The sequence below is a fragment of the Uranotaenia lowii genome, chromosome 2 (assembly GCF_029784155.1).
Source record: "Uranotaenia lowii strain MFRU-FL chromosome 2, ASM2978415v1, whole genome shotgun sequence".
Lineage (NCBI taxonomy): Eukaryota > Metazoa > Arthropoda > Insecta > Diptera > Culicidae > Uranotaenia > Uranotaenia lowii.
Window position 1 is genome coordinate 83107333 of NC_073692.1, and position 23334 is coordinate 83130666.

General features: G+C 33.6%; 1 protein-coding gene across 1 annotated transcript; it reads left to right on the forward strand.

Annotated features, from left to right (window-relative positions):
* The first annotated feature begins 2148 nt into the window (after window positions 1-2148).
* LOC129745665 (larval cuticle protein LCP-30-like) lies at window positions 2149-3672 on the forward strand. The gene is made up of 3 exons (XM_055738926.1): window positions 2149-2221; window positions 2293-2828; window positions 2891-3672. Exons 1-3 carry the CDS (start codon window positions 2207-2209, stop codon window positions 3126-3128), a joined length of 789 nt encoding a protein of 262 aa, XP_055594901.1. The 5' UTR covers window positions 2149-2206; the 3' UTR covers window positions 3129-3672.
* Window positions 3673-23334: the final 19662 nt, after the last annotated feature.

Genomic DNA, 23334 nt, shown 5'->3' on the forward strand with positions numbered 1-23334 from the left:
TTTTTTTTTGGAAAAAAATTAAAATTTAACAGAGTTTTAGATCAGATTCATCCACTAAATAAAATTATTCAAAAAAAAACTATAACATTCAATTTTAAACAAAGAATTTAAGAGATTATTTATATAATGTAGTGCGAAAAAACATAGGAGCTACGATTATTTTACATAAACAGAAATGCTCTTTGAATAAAATGGAAGAATCACAGAGTACAGCAGGGTTACAAAAATTGGGCTAGGAAATGATAAAAATTCAAAAGGTTAAAGGAAACTCCAGGCTTGATGATGATTATTGTATCATTAGACAAACAAAATTTAAGCTAGATTGAACTGCTGTAGCGATTTGCGTTGAGTCTGAAGTGCAATCGGAATTTTGAGACATTTAATTCAGGAGAAGTATAAAAACTAGTTTCTCATCAAAATTCGATTTTAACGGATCGTTCAATTTTGAATATTGATTTTCTTAATTTTTAAAAGCTCAAATTAAGACAAACGTTTTTACTCCAGATCGCATCACGATAACCGTTATCACAAAAAAGTTTAAGCGCTTCCCAGTGCTAACTGATTTTCTTAATCATTGAGCTTTTTTTTTTTTTAAATAAAATGCTCTCCAGTGTTGCCACAATCAGAAAACCTAAAGACAATGGATTCAAATGGATTCATATATGGATTCATATTATTTTTAGATAATTCTAAAAATTTCAGATAATTTGACCCTCTCAGACTGGATTCTCCAACCAATATTAAAATTTTAGTATTAGAAGATAATTTTTAAGCATTTTTTACGTTTAAACTGCTCTGTAACTAGTTCAAAAAAAAATAATTTTTCAAAGTTGTTGATAACATTGTTGATTTATCAGTTAAATTTAAAAGTATTGAAAGTTAGAATCAAGAAAATTAGCACCTCTGAAATCATAAAACACTAAAAAAAATAATTTTTTGAAGAATTCAAATAGAAAATTTTCAAAAAAAAATTTGAATGGGGGGTCACTGACACAATATTTTAATTTTTGGTGAAAATGAACCGGAAAAAGCTCTACTTTCTGTCCATTCAAAAAGTAGCGTTACTGGTTTTTTATTCTTTAAGTCTTTCTACGAAACACACCGTGTGTCGAATATTTGCAGTTTGGATCCTTTTTAACAATATCGACTTTAATAGGATCATGGATAAGGTTACCAGAAATTTTCCCTCACGTAACCGGGCAATACAAAACCGGGCTTTTTTATCAATAAACCTGGCAAAACAGATTTGATTGCAGAATTTAAAGCCCAAAATCTGAGCAGTTTCTGGCAAATTTGAGCAAAACCCAGAAATTATTAATTAAAAATGTAGTAAGAATACACTTGAATTTTCGTTTTTATTGAAACAAATAACCAGATTTTGAATCGTATCATAGGCTCTCAAAAACTGTCCACGTGTATTTCGATGAAACTTGCTAAACAAAATTTCGTTTAAAGTTTGTATTAAATATCTGGGCAATCTGGTAAGATTAAAGATATTAATCATATATAACAGTAAATTCTTTGACCGATGTCTAGCTACATTTGAAATCGAAAAATATACATACGACTCAGTAGTTTATTTTTAACTTATCAATATTCACATTGCAGTGCGTTATAACAAATAGAAGATTTATTGTTTTTAACTTTATTGCAGTTCCGTGAATTTTGTAAATCTATCAGCATTTCTATCTGGTAGGAAAATTAGCTTATCTGAGTTTGATTTCGCACCTGTCCCAGAGACTAGAATAATGCGTGTGCACCGGAATCTCGTTGCCGTTGTCACTACAAATGCAATAGATCATCAGACACAATGTCGATTTGAAGTGCTAAACATTTCACTTTTACGATCCAGACCAAATCATATTTTGTCGCATCCGCCGATTTGCATACCGGTACCAGGTATGATTGATCGGCGATGTGAGCTCATCCAGACCGAAACCCGGATCGGATTGGAACCTTCCCGCGAGAAACCTTCGCGGGGCCAGAAAGGTGTGTTTACTGTATCTTCTTTTTGAACGCTTGGCTACCGGGTAGGTGCATTAGAATTTAAATTTTACTTTCTGGTTTCAGGAACCTAGGAATACACCCTGCAATGGAACTTGTCAGCTATATAAGAGCAACGCAATTTCAGCAGGAAATTATTATCAGTTGAGCCGGTGATTAGGGATAGGTTTATTTTCTACTCGTGGTGTGTAACTTGGCAACAATGAATTTATTTTTGGTAAGGGCTTAATTTGTTGAAAATATTGGATTCTAAGTAACGTGATTTGTGTTGTTGTGTTGTGTTCACAGGTGGGAATTGTAGTTTTGGTGAGTGTGTTGGAAGCGCTAGCCCAGGATGATGGAAAATATCGTCCGCCAGCAACCACGAGTACAGCTCGTCCAACCACGAGGTACCAAACGTATCGTCCTTTTGATCAGTCGAGTCGATATCGGAACTATGGAAGATATTACGGACAAAACGCAGGTCGTTACGTGGGAGGAAATGATGGCCGGTATGTGGGTGGCAATGATGGCCGTTATTATGGCGGAAACGATGGACGCTACGTGCATGTGGATAACCGATACAAACATACCGGAGACGGTGATCGAGGACAGTACGTCCATGTGGCAGGCCGATCAGGAGTTGATGCCCCGAGTGCTGGAAGTTCGATTGTCCCGGAAGCACCAGTTACGCAACCTCCAACCCCAGCATTTGTCCCAACGACTGCGATTCCAATTCTAGCCAAACAAGCACAGGTAAGAACTGCACCACGACCTGTTCCTGGAGATGGATGGAAGATTATTCGCCTGGAAAATCAAGTTCGAGGAGATGGCTACAATTATGTGTACGTTTTTAATATTTTTAATTTTAACTTACTATTAATTCATAAAACACTTACTTCCACAGCTTCGAAACCGAAAACGGGATCAACGCAGAAGAATCCGGAAGAATCGAACCAGATGGGCAGGGATCGGAGGGGTTGCGGTCCCAGGGCTTCTACGAGTACGTGGGTGATGATGGGCAACTCTATCGGGTGGACTATGTAGCCGATAGTAATGGATTTGTGCCGCAGGGAGATCACATTCCCAAAGTTCCTCCGGCGATCGAGAAGCTGTTGCAGTATCTCGCGAGTCAGCCGAAGTAGAAAAAGAGGGAAACAGGTTTTTGCTTAGCTCGAAGAAGATCATCCGTGAAACTTTCAGTTTATCATTTCAAGCTTCCCTTCTCGATGGATATCCGATTTATAACAGTTGGAAACCAGTTGTAGTCGATCGATTTTGAAGCGCCTAAAGTTATAGTTTAAATTTTTGATTCGGAGTTTAGTACTGGGAAAACTTAGTAGCGGATGCATAGCTATTATTTAGAACAATGTTGATATGCAGGATGGTTTTGTATGTAGGTATATGATATTAATGTCGGTTGGTAGAAACACAGATGGAAACAAAAATAATACTCATAATTCAACTAGAACTAATAAATTCATTTCAGACAGTCAAAATAAAATTTCTATTTTCGATTCATAGGGATATATTGAAAACTGTTCGGGATGTTGTAAAATAACAACAATTTTAACAAATTTAATAAATATTATAAACATTGAAAAACAGTACTAGAGCAAATCTCATCAGAATTTCCTTCACTGTTGCTTTTTGACAAAATAAAAAAGAACGAGAATTTAAAAGCTTAAACTGACTCAACCATACGTGTTACTTTGTTAAAAAATATTTATAATTTTGATTGGTTGTTTAACCCTTTGAGTACCGAACAACGATATATCGTCGTTTAGTACAATATTAACCAAACAACTTTGAACGATACATCGATGCTCTGTTTTTGCTTAAAAGACTCGTCACAACTAGAGTGTCCAATAAACCGTTACAAGCTTTGTATGGAAATTTCAAATTCTTAAATTTTTACACCTCCCATAATTTTTTTGGTTGTTTTTACTGCCAGAAATAGCCATAAAAATAATGAAGGCGATAAATCCAGTCCTGAATTGGCGCAACGAGTTTTAATTATGGAAATTTTTAAGGGAAAATAAAATTATTTATTCAAAAATCGCCAGAAATGTACTGAAAGTTCCATAAAATATTACATCGGATGAAAAATGTTCTTTGGTTCTTGCAGTACAATTTATATGAAATTAGTACGAACCTTATTTGTACCACAGATAAGATATTCAATGTTGTACAAAATTTTTGTTTTCAAAAAAATTTTTTTTTAATTAAGCGTTTTTGACTGATGATTTGAAAGCTGTGTGACCATAGTATGAGAATAAAAAATCTCAAAAAACTGCTTTGCATAACCAACGGACTTTTGATTCATATAACCATTGCCAAGGCCGTGCGAACGGGGGGGGGTTTCAGGGGTTTAACCCCCCCCATGAAGAATTTTTCCAAGTAAAATTTTCACCGTAGTATTGGAAAATAATCTGATCTTAAATAAGTGTTAACAAGCAAATAAAAAAATTTTGCTAGCCTCCGGCGGAATTTAGTTTTACATCACCCTTGGCATGAGACATTTCATTCTACGACACTTCATGACGTTCACAATTCGAAACTAATATTTCATAGTAAATTTCGATTTGCAATTCAATTAACCTTTCGTATTGAAACTCTTAAATTGACCCCTTAAAAACCCTTAACTTCGTCTTAAAAATGGATTTTTATTAAGAATTGTAACCAAACAAGAACAGAGTTTGAAACAAACCATTTTAACTTTAAAATTAATTAATCGAATACTAATTTTATACATCGAAAAGTTGGATACCATGCAACAGGCACAATGATCAACAGAATTAGCAAAAAAAAAACAAATCTAAAATCTAATATCCTCTACCTTATTACTTAAATTTTGATTTAATAAAATCGTTTATGTCATTAAAAATGTTCAGCTGATATGAAATATTCTTCAAGAAACCAATTTCAGTCTTAGTTTAATTTTGTATTTCTTGTTCTTGCTCAACATCAGATATGGAAAGGTTTTGATAAAGTACACAAGACCACAAAATCTTCATTTTTCCAAGGTTAATGAATTTAAAAAAGTAATTTTGTCTAATTTGAGTGCCCTGAATCTAAATATGCAATGTTTCTATCGGTGTTCAACTGTTATCGAAATAACTTTTCCAAATAGGTTAAAATCTTTTAAGGAAGTTCAGGACTTTTTTGACAAAACTTGAAAACACAAAAAAACATTTTGAAATAAAAGTTTCAAATTATTAAACAATTTTCTTCAAGACTTAAAGTCTAATTTTGAGGTCCGCGATAAAAGTTATAGTAGTTTTCTATTTGTTTATTTTTCTTATTTAACGAATTTTTAAAAAAAGTGTGAACCAACTTTGTTATACCTTCATGCAGCAATGTCAAAAATACTTGTATGATATCTTTCCAAATTGTCAAAAACTGTCGAATTTTACTTTTTAAAGCCATGCATCATCATCATCATCTTACTTAACTTACTTAATGATCCCGCGCCGATCCTCCGGTGCATAGGGCCGTGGAAAAAGACCTCCACTGTTGACGATCCGGAGCCAGCGTCTTCACCTGGTCCCAGTCAAGATTCTCGTCGACAGTTCGGATTTCAGCGGCTAGGCTTCGCCGCCACGAATTTCTGGGTCTGCCTCTTCTTCGATGACCTTCTGGATTCCAATCTAGCGCCTCTCTGCAAATCTCGTTTTCATCTCTTCGCAGCGTGTGCCCAATCCATCTCCACTTACATTCCCGAATCTCGATTTCTAGCGCCCTTTGATGACACCGGCGATGTAGTTCCTCATTCGAGATCCAATTGCCAGGCCACCAAGCGCGGATGATATTCCGCAGGCAGCGGTTTACAAATACTTGCAGTTTTCGCGTCGTTACCGCATATGTGCACCAAGTTTCGCACCCGTACAGCAATACGGATTTGACGTTTGAGTTGAAGATTCGGATTTTCGTTCGTAGAGAGATCTGGCGTGACCGCCAGATGTTTCGGAGACTCGCAAACGCAGATCGGGCCTTTCTGATCCGGGTTTCGATGTCTTTTCTGGCACCACCATCAGGCGTTATCTGGCTACCAAGACACTGGAAGCACTCCACTTTCTCAACTTGTTGCCCAGCTACCATGAAACTGGAGGGATTTCCTGTGTTGATCTCCATCGACTTGGTCTTTCCGACATTGACTTTGAGACCTGCTGCCTTGGAACTTTCGGTGAGGTCGTCGAGTTTGCTCTGCATATCCGGTTGTGTTTGGGCGAGCAAAACAATATCGTCAGCCAGGTCAAGGTCGTTCAGTTGCTCCATTGTTGAAGGATTCCACGGCAATCCTCGGTTCGGTGCACAGTTTACAGTTTACAGTTTTACAGTCAACTGAACAGCGTGGTTGAGAGAATTCCGAAGGGTGACATTCAAATCCATTTGGGCGACTTCAACGCAAAGATTGGCTCCGACAATCAGGACCTTGAGCGCATCATGGGGCGCCATGGCCTAGGACAGATGAGCGAAAACGGAGAGCTGTTTGTAGAATTTTGTGGCAACAACAACATGGTGATCGGCGGATCGCTCTTCCCCCATCGACCAGCACATAAGGTCACTTGGGTATCCCGAGATGGCCGAACAGAAAATCAAATTTTTTTTTTGTTTCGATTATAGTCGTTTTACCATCTTTATGGCATTCGCGACTTTATCAACGTTACAGTTGGCGGATCGTTATTGAAAAACTTATCCGGTACAACTGTGTTCGATGTTTACTCTTGGGCTCGAACTCACGGACATCGGCTCAGGAGACAACAGACTTGCCAACTGAGCTATATCACAAGCCCTAGAAAATCAAATTGACCACATCTGCATCAGCCGAAAATGGAGAAGGAGCCTTCTTGATGTCCGCAACAAGCGAAGCGCAGACATTGCATCTGACCATCACCTCGTCCTTGGCGAGATACGACTGAGAGTTGCGCGTGTCCAACGGCGCGAGGAGAAAGTCGGGTGTCGATACGACGTCCGCCGGTTGGAGAATCCCGAGGTGAAAAGGGCATACGTTGAACAGCTAGAATCCCGAGCCTCGGAGCTGCCGACAGACGGAACAGTCGAAGAACAGTGGTGTGGAATCAAGAATGCCTTTATCACGACGAGCCATGGTACTCTCGGTAAAGTTTGTGGAAGAAGGAGTGAATGGATGTCGGATGAAACTTGGAGGATGGTCGATGATCGGAGAAAGGCGAAAGTCGGAATTGAGCAGGCATGTACCGGGTCAGCCAAAGCAGCCGCCCGCTTACGATATGCGGAGCTGGAAAAGGCAGTTAAACGAGCTTGTAGACGAGACAAGAGAGCCTGGACAAACTCCCTAGCCGAAGAGGGAGAAAGAGCCGCCGCCAATGGAGATATCCGATTACTTTATGACATTTCTCGCCGCCTCAGTGGTGCAAGGACTAATGCAAGAATGCCGCTAAAAGACCGAGCAGGTCAGTTATTGACCGATCGAACAGATCAGCTCAAACGATGGACTGAGCACTTCGAACAACTCTTCCGAGTCACGAATAGCGATGGCCAACAGAATCTGCAGCTCGAAGCGCCAACAGTAAGTCGCATAAATGGCGTCAACTCGGAAGCGCCTTCGCTGGCTGAAATAGAAGCGGCAATCAAAAACATGAAATCCAACAAAGCACCTGGGATCGATTGCATCCCTGCTGAAATGCTGAAAGCCGACCCTGCCCTATCAGCACAAATGTTGCACCGTCTTTTCGCTGACATCTGGGATACTGCAACATTCCCGGCCGACTGGATGCAGGGTATCCTCGTAAAGGTCCCGAAGAAAGGAGACCTGACAGAGTGCGGTAACTGGCGGGGCATAACGTTGATCTGTACAACCCTCAAAGTACTCTGCAAAGTGATTCTGAACAGGATCCAGGAGAAAATAGACGCTACACTCCGACGGCAACAAGCTGGATTCCGATCCGGACGATCATGTGTGGACCACATCACAACGCTACGAATCATACTGGAACAAATCAACGAATTCCAGGACTCTCTTCTGCTGGTGTTCGTTGATTTCGAAAAAGCATTCGACCGACTTAACCATGAAAACATCTGGGCGGCTCTAAGGCGACGATGGGTCCCAGAGAAACTAGTCCATCTCATCGAAGCACAGTATGAGGCATTTTCGTGCAAGGTCTTGCACGACGGTGTCTTGTCCGAACCAATCCCGGTAACGGCTGGAGTGAGACAAGGATGTATTCTATCACCGCTACTTTTTCTAATCGTAATGGATGAGATTCTGATTGGATCATCATCATCGTCAATCATTATTTTTTAATTGAATGAAGTTCTATAAAAGAAATCAGAACCAGTTTTTTTTTTCAAATATAGGTTTAATAGCTAGTTAATCAATGATCAATGATTGATTTCACTTAAAACTGACACATTTTAAAACAAAATGTGATAGTCCAAATTTAAAAAAAAAGATTCGAGTTCAGGGCGCTTAAATCTACCAAGTTAATCATTAAAATATGAGCACCAAAATGCTTCTCTTATTGAGTTATCAATAAAATTTCTTTAATAAGTTAAATAATGGTAAGACGTGATTATTGAGAAAAAAAACCCCTTATAAAAGTATCTTTTTCTTCTCAATATTTTGTGTCAATTTTTAAATGAATTTATAAAATTTCATAGTACAGTTTTTTTTTCTTCCATTTTTTGAAAAAAGTTACCAAATTTTAGAGTAAAGCTAAATTTTTATAAATTTTTTTAATAAGTTTGTCTATGTTTCTCAATTCTGAATTTTTGTGTTTTAAAACATAAACCATTAATTTTTTTTACTAATTAAAAATTCACATTTCAAATCGCGATTAATTTTTTTTTCATATTCAAAATACATCAACGCTTGAGTTGAAAATGAAGAAAAGAAATGTAAATTAAGATGAGTAATAAATATCCAATATTATCATTTTCCTAAAAATCAATCATGGTTTATTTTTTAACCTGATCTGACATTTATTTATTGGACATTATCCGAATTAGGATTAATTTTTAAATCTGTGTTTTGGAAATATTAACATATTTCAGATTTGAATAAATGGACTGTTAAGATATTATTTTGAGGCAAATTTCTAGTTCAGAGTTCGGAAAATCATTTTGAAAAATTTATCGAAGACTGACCAAAAACATCATTGATTTAAAACTTCCATTGTGATTTGATTGATTTATTTTATCACTTATCTTTATCGAGTTCGTGTGAAAATTATATGTAGGGAAATGATGTTTGAAATCAATTTCCTTCTTTATTGTGTAATTTGATATTGATATAATTTTCAGCTAAATTTGAATTTCGAAAACCCCCCCAATGGACGGGTCCTTCGCACGGGCCTGACCATTGCAAAAACATTTCATGAAATAATTAAAAGCTCTAGCAATTAAAGGTTTCCTTTTTAAATACTTTCCAAAGAATTCGGATTTTTTATTTTGAAATGGTTAAAACTTTTTTCATGAAATTCTTAGCTGCCTGCCATGTTAGCAAAAAATTAAGCTTATGAAAAGTCAAAACAAAAAATCATAGACCAACTTCATTTCAAGCTTACTTGAATTTTCTGGACCTACTGAATTAAACAACAGGACCTTATCCATTTCAGTAGGTGTGAATCCCTGTTTATTTAATTTAAAAATTAACACAGGGATGTCAATTCTATTAAAAGCTTTACTGAAGTCCGTGTATAAAGCCTGTACATAATTACCGGGATCCATACAGCTAATATTATAGGTAACAAACTCGAGTAAATTAGTGGCTGTAGATGTTTCTTTAACAAATCCATGTTGCTTTTCAGTAATGAGTGTTTTAATTTGGTTATATATTTTTTCATTCACTTAAGCTTCGAAAAGTTTTGGTGTGCACGATAAAACGGCTATGCCCCGTATAAATCTTTATGTCAGATTTTTTTTCCTGACTTAAATATGGGTATAAGAAATGAATCTTTCCATACTTGAGGAAAAAACACCTCATTTCAATGAAGAGTTAAATAGAAGAATTAATGGCATACCGTCAAACGGGGCATCATGCAACAGCGGGGTTCGATGCAACATTTATATAATACTACATTGAATCAATTTTTAATTTAATGTATTGTAATAAAGTTTTATTTTAATGATAACAGAATGATGATGACATAATTTCTCGCATCTTAAGCTAGTTGTCTTAAGTTTTTTATTTTTATGTTAAATTTGAAAAATCGAGCAATAAATGTACAAATTTTAACATTTTTTGATGCCGAAAAAAACTTTACCCAGTATGAAGGATCGGCTTGATAAAATTACCTACAAACTTTTTACAGGTTTCCTCATGTTATACCAACATTGTTAGTGTAAAAATCTTTTTCGAACAATCACCCAATTTTATTAAATGAATATTTTTAAAATTCAGTTAGGTGTCTGGGGTTAAATGCAACAAAATGCAAATCAATGAAATACCTTGTAAATCTCGTTTCGATGTGCTGGAATATGAATGTTTTGCATCACGCGTTTGTAAACATTTAAATTTCATTCATCCAACCATTTATTTTTATGATTTCAGCTTGTAGAATTTTTCGTAGTATTATTTAACCCCTAAATGTATGCAGCATCCTTATTTTCAGAAAAATGTGAAAATTTGTTTTTACAGACCCAAAAACTACTGCAATTGGTGTTGACATGCGTAATGGTCTTTAAAGCATCGCAAATATATTAAAAACTATGAATTTTCGTACGTGTTCATAAGATTTTTCATTAAAAACAAAGTTTGTTGCAAGTTACCCCATTTTCTAAGGATTGTGAAAATCGCATGTTTGTAGAAAATTAAAAATAACTGAATAAACCAATAATTTTTTTAACTACGCCAATTTGATGCCCCAGCATCCTTAAAAATTTTGATGCATAAAGGATACGATTAACTGTGAACATAAGTTTTTTAGAAGCCATTGAAGTTGAAAATTGTTGCATGTTGCCCCAGTTGACGGTACTCAGTTCATTTACTAGATTTTTTAAAAGAAGTGGAAGAATTCCATCAGGCCCGGGCCCTTTAGTGCTGTCTTAGGAAGAAATGACTTAAATGAAGACTAAAAAAAAGTATCACGATCTTGCTCGGAAAAACTAGTGTAAACATTTTGGAAAAAGTCGGCGAATAGATTACAAATTTCGTCGGAAATTTGACCTTCTATGCTGCCAAAGTGCATGCGAGTTGGAAAACTATTATTTTTTTTATTTTTTATTGACATATCTAAACAAATTTCTTGAGTTCGATTTTATGTTATGCTCAATTTTTATATTATAGTCTTGGAAAGAAGTACTTCAGCGTATTGCTAGTCGATTACTGGCTTCTTGGTGTTCTAACTTAGTGACTAATGATGGACTCTTTTTACAGTTTTTATGTGCCTTCTGCTTTTTATTTCTTAAATGCACAAGCTCTTTTTCTTAAGCTTCTTCATATCAGCGAAGATTAACATAACGTGTAAATTTGATCAATTCTGGAATTCATTCCTCATTATAAAATGTGTTAGAAAAATCAATTCTTAATCTAAATTTAATTCTGTTAGAAAATAATCAAATATGATTCAGAATTCTGGAGCTTTCGGAACTTTACTTTGACTGACAAGCGCTTAAATTTCCAGCTCTTGATCTAGATTTTTAATTTTATTCAACCTTAAACGAGAGAAATAAAATTTAAACCCTTCGTTTTGAATAGTTTAAAAGCTTGCAACAAAGAGTGTATTTATGAAAAAAGTAATAAACTGGTTTTTTATTCCTTGAAAGACACATCATTTCCAATTTATAAAACGACAATTAGAAATAATTAAAAAATCATAAAATGAAGGATTAATTTCTGACAACACATGGCAACAAAATTCTCATTTTTCCAAGGGGCAAAAAAATATAAAAGCTTATTGGACTGACTTGGAAGCAAAATATGCCTTTAATTTCATTATACCAGCTTTCGTTTCTGAGATTTAAGGCTAGCCATTGAAAAAGGCTAAAATTCATTAAATTAATTTTTGCACTTTTTTTCAACTATAATTGTTACAAAATATTCAAAATAATGGTTTAAAATGAATGGTCAACTTTCTCCATGGCTGCAAGTATGGTTGATTTCTTTAAAAAAAATTACATAAAGTTTATTTATGGTTTATTTTTTCAATTTTACGAAAATCCAGAAATTTGACGAAATTTCTAAAGAAATTGAAACCAAAATTACATTGACAGTCATCAAGTGGAAAAAAAAGATCTTGAAAATCATTAACTTTAAAACGCTCTCCCGTGATGTCAAAAAATTTGAATTGGATTTTCAACTAAATTTTCATAATTACATTTATTTTCAAAAGCATTGATTATTTGAAACTGAAAAATATAGACATTTTTTTCTTTTAGATCTGGAGCCTTCATTAAATAAACAAGGATAAAAAAGATTTTAAATCAGTGTTTGGTTGTTTTGTTGGTGTTCGCACAAATTAATAGATACCGTAGTTCTGGGTGTACTCGCGCCACACCATATTTTCACGACACATCTATTCCGCGCAGCTTCATCTAAAACCAACGACTTTTGGTCACTTCGCTGGATGACCGAACATCCGCACAAAGCGGAGAGATAAAAACTCTATCAATTGGTCAGTAAGAACGATCGCGGATAGTTGACTTTTGATTCCGTTGTTATTTTCTATACCCGTCGTCGGTAGCAATAAAACTTTACAGTTTAAGATTGCAGTTTGTTTCAATTCTGATCGGATTAAAACGGAAGTTAATTAGTGAAAGCATTTGAATTTTTAACACTAATCCGAACCTCCTATAACCGGTGAAAACAGTTGGTTAATTAGTTTATCAGCAATCAACAACTGATCTCTGTTAAATTGGTAAATTTTTAAGTTTTCCTGAACCATATTATCAAAACTAGAAGTGATTGACGAAATCTGACGAAGTACAATTCGAATTGATGTCGCCAAATCATTCATTATCAGTATTAAAACATATGCACTGAAAAACTATGTTCTATTGACTCTATTCTTCAATACATAATCAATTCTCATAGAAAAAGTTAATTTTTTTGTAAAATCCTAAACTTGATTATCTATAATTTTTAATTGAAAAAATCATTGTGTGAATGATCTGGCAACAATTTTGACAATGTGATTGGTGTGAGTCAGTAAACCCACATGAGTTGGTCAAAAAGCACTCCAAGATCTTTCGAGCGATTGCATCGTTGCCGAGAAAATTGTCGACTGAAAACGCGATAGTTTAAATTACGTTAGGTAACAGCATTTTTAACTAAGTAAACGAAAGATAATTTTTAATGTAAAATAGGCCACTGATTTTGTTAACGTGTAAAATGTCTCAAATTCCCATTTACACTGAAGGCTCAATGCAACCTTTTTCTGTAGCCAGGTATTTCTGCTTGGCATGTGATCTTCTGAAAAGCCACTGATCAATTTTAACTTAAAATGAGTAAAACCTAGTATGTTTTATGCTTCCTTTACTAAGACCAGTAACTCTACTGTTTTCTACGGTTATTCAATATTATTTACAAAATAAGCAATATTGTTACAGTAAAAGAATCTACTTGTTTTAAACTGACATCCAAGGTTCATGAAAAATTACGTTCTTGAAATGTTAAAATCTAGTCCAAAACCGTTGAAAAAAATTTCCCTGAAAAAAAGGAATTTTTTTATCATTAATTTACATATATATATATATATATATATATATATATATATATATATATATATATATATATATATATATATATATATATATATATATATATATATATATATATATATATATATATATATATATATATATATATATATATATATATATATATATATATATATATATATATATAATACTATTAATTTTATACAAGTTTATGAAGTTGAGTTTATCGATAGTATTTATTCACCTTCAATACAAAAAAAAATCAAATTTATGCTACGTAGTTCAGAATATTTGGATTCTTGTCCAAGCACTTTTTTACTCGAAGCTTGATTCCATGATTGGTGAATAACCCAAAAACTGTTCAACCGATATTTTTTTCAATTTCATTTTTGAATTCAACGGCCAATTTTAAATTAAAATATCGGTCTGTTGATGAAATTTATTTTTTTTCAAATTTCTCAACTAGTGTTATCATTGTGAATAAGTATCTTGATTTCTGAAGCTGAATTTAAATGTTTATCTCCAAGGCACTTATTAGTTTTCAATATTTACTTAAATTTCTTGATCCTGATAACTCTAATTGAATACAAAAGTTCTAAAACTCACAATCAAATAATTGTTGCTGAAATAAAAGATCTATTTTTTGCTTTAAAATCGAATAGTTTTTGTTTTTGTTTTAAAATCAAAGTATGTATTCTGATTTTGGATTCATGATTTTCCTTTGATATTGAGAATGATTTTAAATACGATAAAACCTTTAAAAAGACTATTTAAATAAAAATTGGATGAACAAATTTTTGATTGTGAAAACGACTCAAACAAAATATAAATGATTTTTTAATGACTCTTTTTTTATAGGTACTCGTATTTAATTTTCGGCTAATCGGCAAGGTAAGAAATTCAAAGTAGAAAAAATGGAAAGTATTGAAAGGTAGAAAGATCAAAGCTAGAGTGACATCTTTGAACTATTTGTGTGATTCTGAAATTTTAATGTATCTTTTTAATTAAAATTGATGACCTTTTTACCTTTGTTAGTCTTTCATTCAGAAATTGAATGAACATTTGAGATAACTTCTGTCAAAATCAGAACTTGTAGTTAAAATTGTATCATGAAGTTTATAGTTTAATTTTGTTTTAAGGTTTTCACAAAAAATGAATCCCTTTATTTTAAAGTTTTCAGTTTTTTAATTTAAATCATGTTTCACAGCCAATGGAACGATCTTAGTAGTCTACGCTGCAAGAAGGACGTGTTTGACAGAGGCTCCGAAAATTTCAAGATATTTCATTTCGTGATACCAGGAATGACTCTTGCATCAACAAGGAACTTTACGGAACTGGACGGTTTTTCCAGCATGGAAATGATGGAGGAATTTGGAGCTATCGAACCTGGATTAATCCTGCCTTTTAGGTTCCCGATCCCTGAATTGGACGATTTACCTCCCGGAATGCTGATAGCACAAAGCTAAGTACTTTTTTTTTATGTTTAGTCTTTTAAAGCGTTTTCGTATATTTTCCACTGGCACGGAAGCACTAACAAACTTCATAAACAAACAAAATTGCCGCCCGAGACGATGCATACATTATATGCGCCGTTCAGGGTGAAGATTTTGTTGTTTATGAGGAAAAAGTGTGCTCCCGTGCCAGTGGAAAGTAAACGAAAACGTTATACGGTCAGAATTTGAAAAGTCACAGTTCACAGTATAACAATTTTAGCGTTTTAGTGGAAATGGAAAATTTTGACTTTCATTTTCATCAAGTTAATCGATTTGAGTTAATTGTATAGTGTAGTTTCTGATTTACGGCTTTAGGTATCGTTATCATAGTAAGTCAGTTACATACATCATTGTAAAACTAGAGAACCTTTTTTTTTATCTTTCACAAAATTGGCTTTAAATAAACTACACAATTAATCGAAGTTGATGTGCATTTCAGAAAGTTATATGTCTGCAGTTGTAGTTTTCATTGGAATTCCAATTTTGGTGGGATCATTTATCCTGGATTCCATAACTTTGAAATTTTTCGAAACCCTGAACTGATAATAAACAATTTTAGAAACATAATACTAATTTTATTATAATTTTTTTTTTATAAGAGACATTTACCATTTTTATGGCATTCGTGTTTGTATTAAAATCAGTTTTGACAAAATTTTGAATTAATTATCTTAAACATATTTTTTTATTTGAATTTATTTAAAACGGAGAAACATAGTTCATACATGATGTTAAAATTTAATATGGTCATGGGTAAAGAAAATAAATACAACATTGTTTAACTCACAGATTTTTTTACACATATATGATTTTTATCAATTTGATGCTTCAATATTGTAAGTTCATGGTTTTAGAACATGATGCATTTTCAAACTTTCGAGTGTCGTTAAGAAAGAACAGGAGCGTAGTTGTTTTTCACATCATTACACTAGTCAAAAGTGTATCCTGCTAATATCCTTTTCTCCCAAACCTCCCACCTAAAATTGTTTTGCTAGGATGCAGAGGTAACCTCGGTCCTAAAGCACAAAATTTATCTTTCATCCCTTTCTACCTTTTCCAATCTATCCATTGACTACTAGGACGTGGCCGGCGCCGTTATTGATGTTCAAAGAGAGAGCATCTGTTTTGTGCATTGAGGATGAGCTGCTAATCCCAAGCACCATTCTTTTGACCTTTGAACAAAACTGATGGCCTCGGTCAATCACGGAGTAGCAACCATTGGCGATGTGGAATTCGTACTACTGAGCCACGCCTGCGACAATGGAGTTCGAAATGCTTTTAAAGGTAATGTGGAAGCAATAATGGAATCACTTAATGATTGATAAATAAACCTTACTATTGTATGTATTCATGATGAAGTACTTCGGGCTCCATAGTTCAAGGTGGATGTGAGTAGTCAATCCAGCTAAGCTAAGCTAAGCTAAATCATGTTTCACAGCCAATGATATAATTTTAACTGGAATAAATGATGTTGCCTGTCTATGTCTGTGTATTATATTTTTAATCCTCTAAAAACTTACCCTTTCCAGATGGAGTTTACAAAACAACAAAAACCAAAGCCAATCACTATTTTACTTACTTTTTGCGCAAAAAGTTTCAAAATATGTTAATCTAACAATCCCTTCAAAAGGACACTTTTTGACAAGCAATTGGAAAAAACTACGTATAAAAAGAGCTTAAAACATGAGAAACTGAAAAAGGACCTTCATCGAAAATTTATCATTTTTGTAGCGTTGAAACTCCTTTATCCACGTGTTTTGCAATCTTAAATTGCTATTGACAGTTAGGTCTAAAACTTACCACCATTCTGGTTTTTAAGACAAAAAAAGATCCATTGTAAGGAAGTAAAATAGAATTATAGACCCAGTCTGATGCGGAGATAGGAAAAACGCCAACAAATCGACAAACATGTTCAATATTTTAAAATAAAAAAGTCATTAATTTGTTAAGCCCTTGAAATAATGCCATTTAAAAGCGACCAGTTTCAATGGAGAACAAACTTCATTTGTATTGCTTCATTGACAAGAGTGAATTCTTGCCGTAGCTAAGTTACAGCTTCCTTTTTTGTTTTTATATTCCTTTTACAAATTACTTTTTTCAACCCAAGAACTGAGTCATATCCTGTCAGATTGGAAAAGTCCAGGCTTTATTAATAAAAAAAAATCAAAATAAGGATGTAAAATTCAATTGAAAGATTAATTTTTCAGAGAAACTTATGAAAAGCAATCAAATCAATCTAAAGTCCTCAAATAATTTAAAGAAACACAAAAATATCGTTTCGCTGACTTTACAGCATTTACCACTAAATATTTTGATGAGCGTTTGAAGTTTAAAGTTTATTGAAAGCCGATAATCATTATTCCATATGAATATCTACTGACACGAAATTTAACACATAAATACTTCTTGATAATATTCCTTTACCACCAACCAATTGAGTTCTCAGGAGATCATCATAGTCACATAAATAATCGAAACAAACCGATTCCCACATTCATGTTCCGTTTATGTCATATGCAAATGGCAGGGCATTCGTTCATAAAATAACTGCACATCTCAACTCTCAATGAACTTCAAGATTGGCTGTGAGGCTCTTATTCATGTATGTACCAAAAAGGAAAACAGCAGTAAAAAAGCCTGAAGGCACCTCTCAATGAGCTTCACTGTGTTTTACGTTGAATCGCAGACAGAAAAGCAAAAACAAAACTTCGAGAAATTTCCCTACATTACAGAGCGAAACGAGCGATTGATTTCGTGAAACAGTAGAAAATTAATTTGTAATCACCCTTTCAGAGAACCGACTACCGTTTCACCTAAAGGTAGGACCGATATCCCGCTGGCTCGTGAATGATGGAAAGTGCTCTTCCGTCATCAATTCGGATGGCAAAATTCTCATCCGCAAAAAAAGCAAAAAATCTACCGAGAAGCTCAGTGACCTTGGTTCCGGTCACATACATCGGTCCCCAGCCAGCCAGGTTTGTTCATTCGATAGTTTCGGATAAAACCAATAATGTGACACGACGCCCCCCAAAAATGGTTAATGCAGTGAATAAACTTCGGACATCTTATGGCTGTTATGGTTGTGGCAGAGGCGTAATTTTGATTTTACAATGGGGCTGTGGAAGAAAAGCAAAAGTCGTTTCTGGCATTGAACTATCGAGAGTTTATATTCACGCCAACCAAATTATAATCCTTACAGCCTATTGGAGTAAATTTGATACGATCAAAAATCAAGTTAACAAATTGAAGATTACCAAAACAAATATATGTCGGATAAAATCGTCAGTATTAATTTAAATTTGATCCACGATGATAAAAGATATTTTCTACAATGGAACAAAATCATTTCCATGTTTGGATATCTTCAATTATTTCTGAAGTTCATTTCTGATGCTCTGCTGAGTTGCTCAAACAGTAGTTAAACTTTATATACATCTGAAATATTCTGTTACTTAATTTATTGGTGAAAACTGACATCCTTTTTAGTAATGATATCTTAGGATAACGAAATTATTATAAACGGATTGAAAGATAGAAACCAACAAACAAAAATTTGAGACGTGAAGATAATTCTTCTTAATACATATATCCTACCCACTTTTTTCACCATTTTTGATTCCTTCTAACTTTTTAAATCTCATTATCCTAAGATGTCCATACTAAAAAGGATATAACTTTTCATCGATGAGGCCGATAAATTAAGAAACAATTATTAACTACGGCGATTTATCTCTTCATATTAGATTTTTTTTTCAATGGAAATAGACTTGATGTGATTCTATTCAGAAAATCAATCGTTTTTATTTCCTCAGCTTGCTTTGGAAAAGAAAAATGGGAAAAATTACCTAACACTCAGCCAATAAAAATAAACCAAACGAATAAGAAGATTTCAATAAGAAGACGGGCTGAATTAATATCACAATTTATCAAAACAAAATTTTCAAAATAGTTGAAACAATCATAACTTTGAATGCAGAGTTAAAATACGAAAGAAAATTTTTAAATGTTATTACCAAAGGGTAAATTAAAGTAATGAAATAATAATTTTAAATCTTTAAGATTCCGAAAAGTGGCGTTAAATATCTAGTGCTCCAACCCTTATCCTCATTAACACAAAAAAATATTTCACCTCAATTTCAGTGTACAAATTCAAGTCCATTTGCAAAAAAAATTATAGTTTTTTAATCTACGAAAGAATTTTCATTTTTAATGCTCCCTGTTCTTCAAAGTCTCAAAACGATCTTGCACTCCAGTCGTACTTTTTCCCCACCATAATCATCAAGAACCAAGAAAACTTTAATATATTTTATAAATGAAAAGTTAATCACCGTTAAATTATTTTATGAAATTAATTAATCGGCCATAGCATAGCATAGCATAGCATAGCATAGCATTGGGTGACTACACACATCTTGAATTGGCTGATACACAGAGTAAAACTAATCATCAAGCCTAACCCAAGATGCCAAAATGAGTATCTGGATTCAATACTCATTTCAAGGGTTGTTATTGAGGATTAGTATGGTACCATAATGCACACCGTTTCAAATCAATGTAATCAGGTTGGGATAGTCTGAAACAGCAAAATAAACTTTTCAGGTGCAGAGAACTCATACGACCCTACATATAAAGATGCTGTTTCAGATAGGTAAGGGAAGGGTTATTTATGTTTAAAGGAAATCCTACTTGGCAAATAGGATTGATGAACGAAAAATTTTTTCAAACTATCACAGATACACAAATAAAAATGGAATGGGCTCCCCAATATTTTGTACCAGCCGAGTTCATGAATAACTTGAAATGATGGGATCGATGCTACAGTGAATTAATCATCTTCCATGATATCAGAATCCTGGTTCCTTTGAATTGCCACTTCCGGTTCTTTGAAATTTCTTCACTTCTTTTGTATCAGAATTTCATATCATCCAGAACCTCTACTCTAATTTGAAGCGTGGTCGTACCCTCCGTTTTTCATACCAGTCTCATAAGAAAAAAATCGAAAAAAGAAAAATATACCTAATATTAATGAAGATGTGTTATGTTCTGATAAAACTCAAAAGTAATCTAATAGTTTTGAAACGACAAATGTGTAATAGAAAACTTACTAAGTATTTGAAAATAATAGAAATCTGTTACCTTACCTTTGAAATAAGATTCAGGTTAGTTTTCTTCTCATTTTATCCTGCCAAAGTAATAAAAAATATCGAAGTATCGATCACCAGCTAGTAGCAATTGTTTTGGCAATGATCCCCCTCTTCCCCACTAAAAAAACGATACTCATCCGTATTTTTCGATTCCGGATCCCTTGGTTCTGAAGGTTAAGGTTAAATTGGTGTCTCTCGAAGAGTCGTTTTGATCGGGCATCATTTGGATTCGGTCCTCAGCTTTTCCAGGCGCTCCTGCTTTCCGCAAAATCCGGGGGACAATCCAAATTGAAAAATAAACTGATTCTTCTTCAACACTTGATTTTAAATTTTTATGATTTTTCAGCACCAAAAAAAAACGTGTCCGTAACTTACAAGCACAGCCTACCGAGCCTCTTTAATTGTTTGAAGTCTTTTAAAGTACTGAAATGAGTTTAAAAATGTGAAAAAAAGCTCGTGAGCTCGTATGCAGTAGAGGGTTAAATTCTATAAATAAGCATTTATAATGTAAGACTGTTTACTCATGAAATTAATTAATCGGCCATATCAGTAAAATTTAATATTCTTTGAGAAAAATTATTTAAGAACTGAAAAAGTTAACATCACATTTAATCTCTTTGTTCCTCATGATGAAAAGTTTTTCAACATCTTACATCTTATTCCAATCTTCTTTCCGTCTAAAATCATTCATTTCTTAAATATTTTTATTAAGAATATAAAATTTCCCCGATATAGCCGATAAAATAATTTCACCATTTTATATTACATACCAAAAATATCAATTTCCACCTGAATTTGAGTATTTAAGTGGATCTAAAATGAAACATTTAGAAACTTTTTCCGATTTAAATCAGTCTCAAAATGGGGGTTTATGATCAGCTCTGTAATTTTGCTTTTTTGTATATTCAACAAGTTTCCAAAATAGATAACGATTGTTCCGATTCACTCTTGGTTCATATAAAAAATCCGCTGCATGCTGCATTGTTGGTACAAAATATCATTGAAAAACAATCTATCATCAAATCCCCCTCCTCTCTCCCTCTCATGAGGCGGTTCTTCCTACGGCCCTGTTTTACGTATGCGTTAAGGGGGGTAGGGTCTAACGGGTATAAAAAAACACCATTTTCACGATTTTTTTCTCGAGCTATCGTTCAAACATATGTATTCAAATTTTTTGCATTATACAAAGCATTGTTAAAAGAACATTTAGTAATTTTTTCGTAGAAAAATATTGAAAAATGAGCCGGTGACGGAGCACTTTCGAGGATGCCTTTTAGAAAACAGGATTTGCGGTGGACACTGTATCTCAGCACAGAATCATCTGAAGTCAAAAAATCAGAGCAAAATATTTTTAATAGATGTTTTTCTGGACCCCAACGTTTTTATTTGATAAAAAAAAATTTTATGAAATTTCTGTGGCTGTTTGAAGTAAAAACTACGATTTTTCACGAAAAAATCCGCCATTTTTCACCTGTAAAATCTCCCCAAAGTAAAAAAAAACAAAAAAGAAAAACGTTTAAAAATGTGCTTTCGAGAAAAACGCGCTTTCTTGCAGTATTAGATAGGAGGCGATAAAGGCCTGTAACTTCTACAGTTTTGCTTCAATTGACTTGAAAATTTGACACAACATTCTTGAAATGTTTCACAATAAGAAAATAAAAAAATAAAAAAAAATCGATTTTTTGAAAGTGTTAGACCCTACCCCCCCCCCCCTCCCGCAAGCATATGCGGGACCCCCCCTTAAGCCTTAGGATTGGTAGGAGTTTAAAAAGTCGAGGTTTAGAACCACCACACAAAATTTAAAAATACTTATCAGAATTTTTTATTAAATAGGATGATTCCAAGTAAAATCTTGACTTTGAACTGCCGAAAAGATATAATCTCAGAGTCAAAATGCAAAAACATAGATTTCCATAAGAGGGCATTCATACATTATGTAACGATAATAGGGGTTGAGAGAGAAAGCTCAATCGTTACGAATTTAAATAGGGAAGAGGGGAGGTATGCTTAGCGCTGCGTAACGATTTTTGAATCGTATAAAAATCATTTTGCAAATACTATTACTCTTCCATCACAATTTTTGCCACATCAAAAATTAAAAGCAAACCTTAGTCCAAAATTTAACACTATAAATATAAATTTAGTTGAAAATAAGATTATCAAAATCAGTTTCAGAAGTATGAAGCTTGTTGAACTTAGTTTTAGTTTATTTGGTCTTGAATTTTCTAATATAAGGTTATCATACAAAACTTTCAATGTTAATTGTACTGAAACGAATGAAATAGCAACCAATTAAGTATAAATAAAGTGCAAAATCTATTAGTAAATACTATTTTGAGTGAAGAGTCTTAAACAATTGTAATTGAAATAAAAAAAATTTCAGATGTAGATAATCTATCTTTAAACTGGATCATAACTTATTTTTTTTATTTACATAGTATTCCGTCTCACGACATAACTTGACGAACATAACTAAATATATCAATATTATTGTGCTGAGCTGAGAGCAGAATCGGCGATTGGTGTAAATCGTGAAATCCAGCAGTGTTGGTCAAAAACCTCTGAAAGATCTTCCGAAAGTTCAGCATGACAGATTTCCTTGTTGCCGAAGAAATAGTCCACAGATAACGTGATTGTTTTAATTCACAAGTGATAAATTAAAACATAGGTAAACTGATTTTTGATGATTTTTGCATCTCAAACACGATTTTTTGTCAAATTTTGTCTATCATTTCTTTGTTCCGAAGAAACAACGATTTGAAAAGAATATATTTAACTTTCTTTTTGTAAATTGAATAGATATAACTATTACTAACATAAGGTTGCCAGAATTTTTTCCACTCCCATCCGGGCCTAGCAATTCCGGGCATTTTTTCAAAAAAACCTGGCAAAATCCGGGCATGGATTTCAATTTTTCAAATCCAAAAACCGGGCAAAAACCGGGCAAAATTTAGGTGTAATTATACATAAAAGCAAAGAAAAAATGCAAAAAAAATTGAAATTAATATTTTATTAATATAATTGCAGAATTCCAAAAACTTTTTTGAACACCTAAATATTTAAAGTAAATCAGC

What these genes read in the sequence shown, in the direction of transcription:
- LOC129745665 (XM_055738926.1), top strand. An exon ending in GGAGATGGCTACAATTATGT is followed by an intron (nt 2,829 to 2,890) that starts GTACGTTTTTAA and finishes TTACTTCCACAG; the next exon opens with CTTCGAAACCGAAAACGGGA.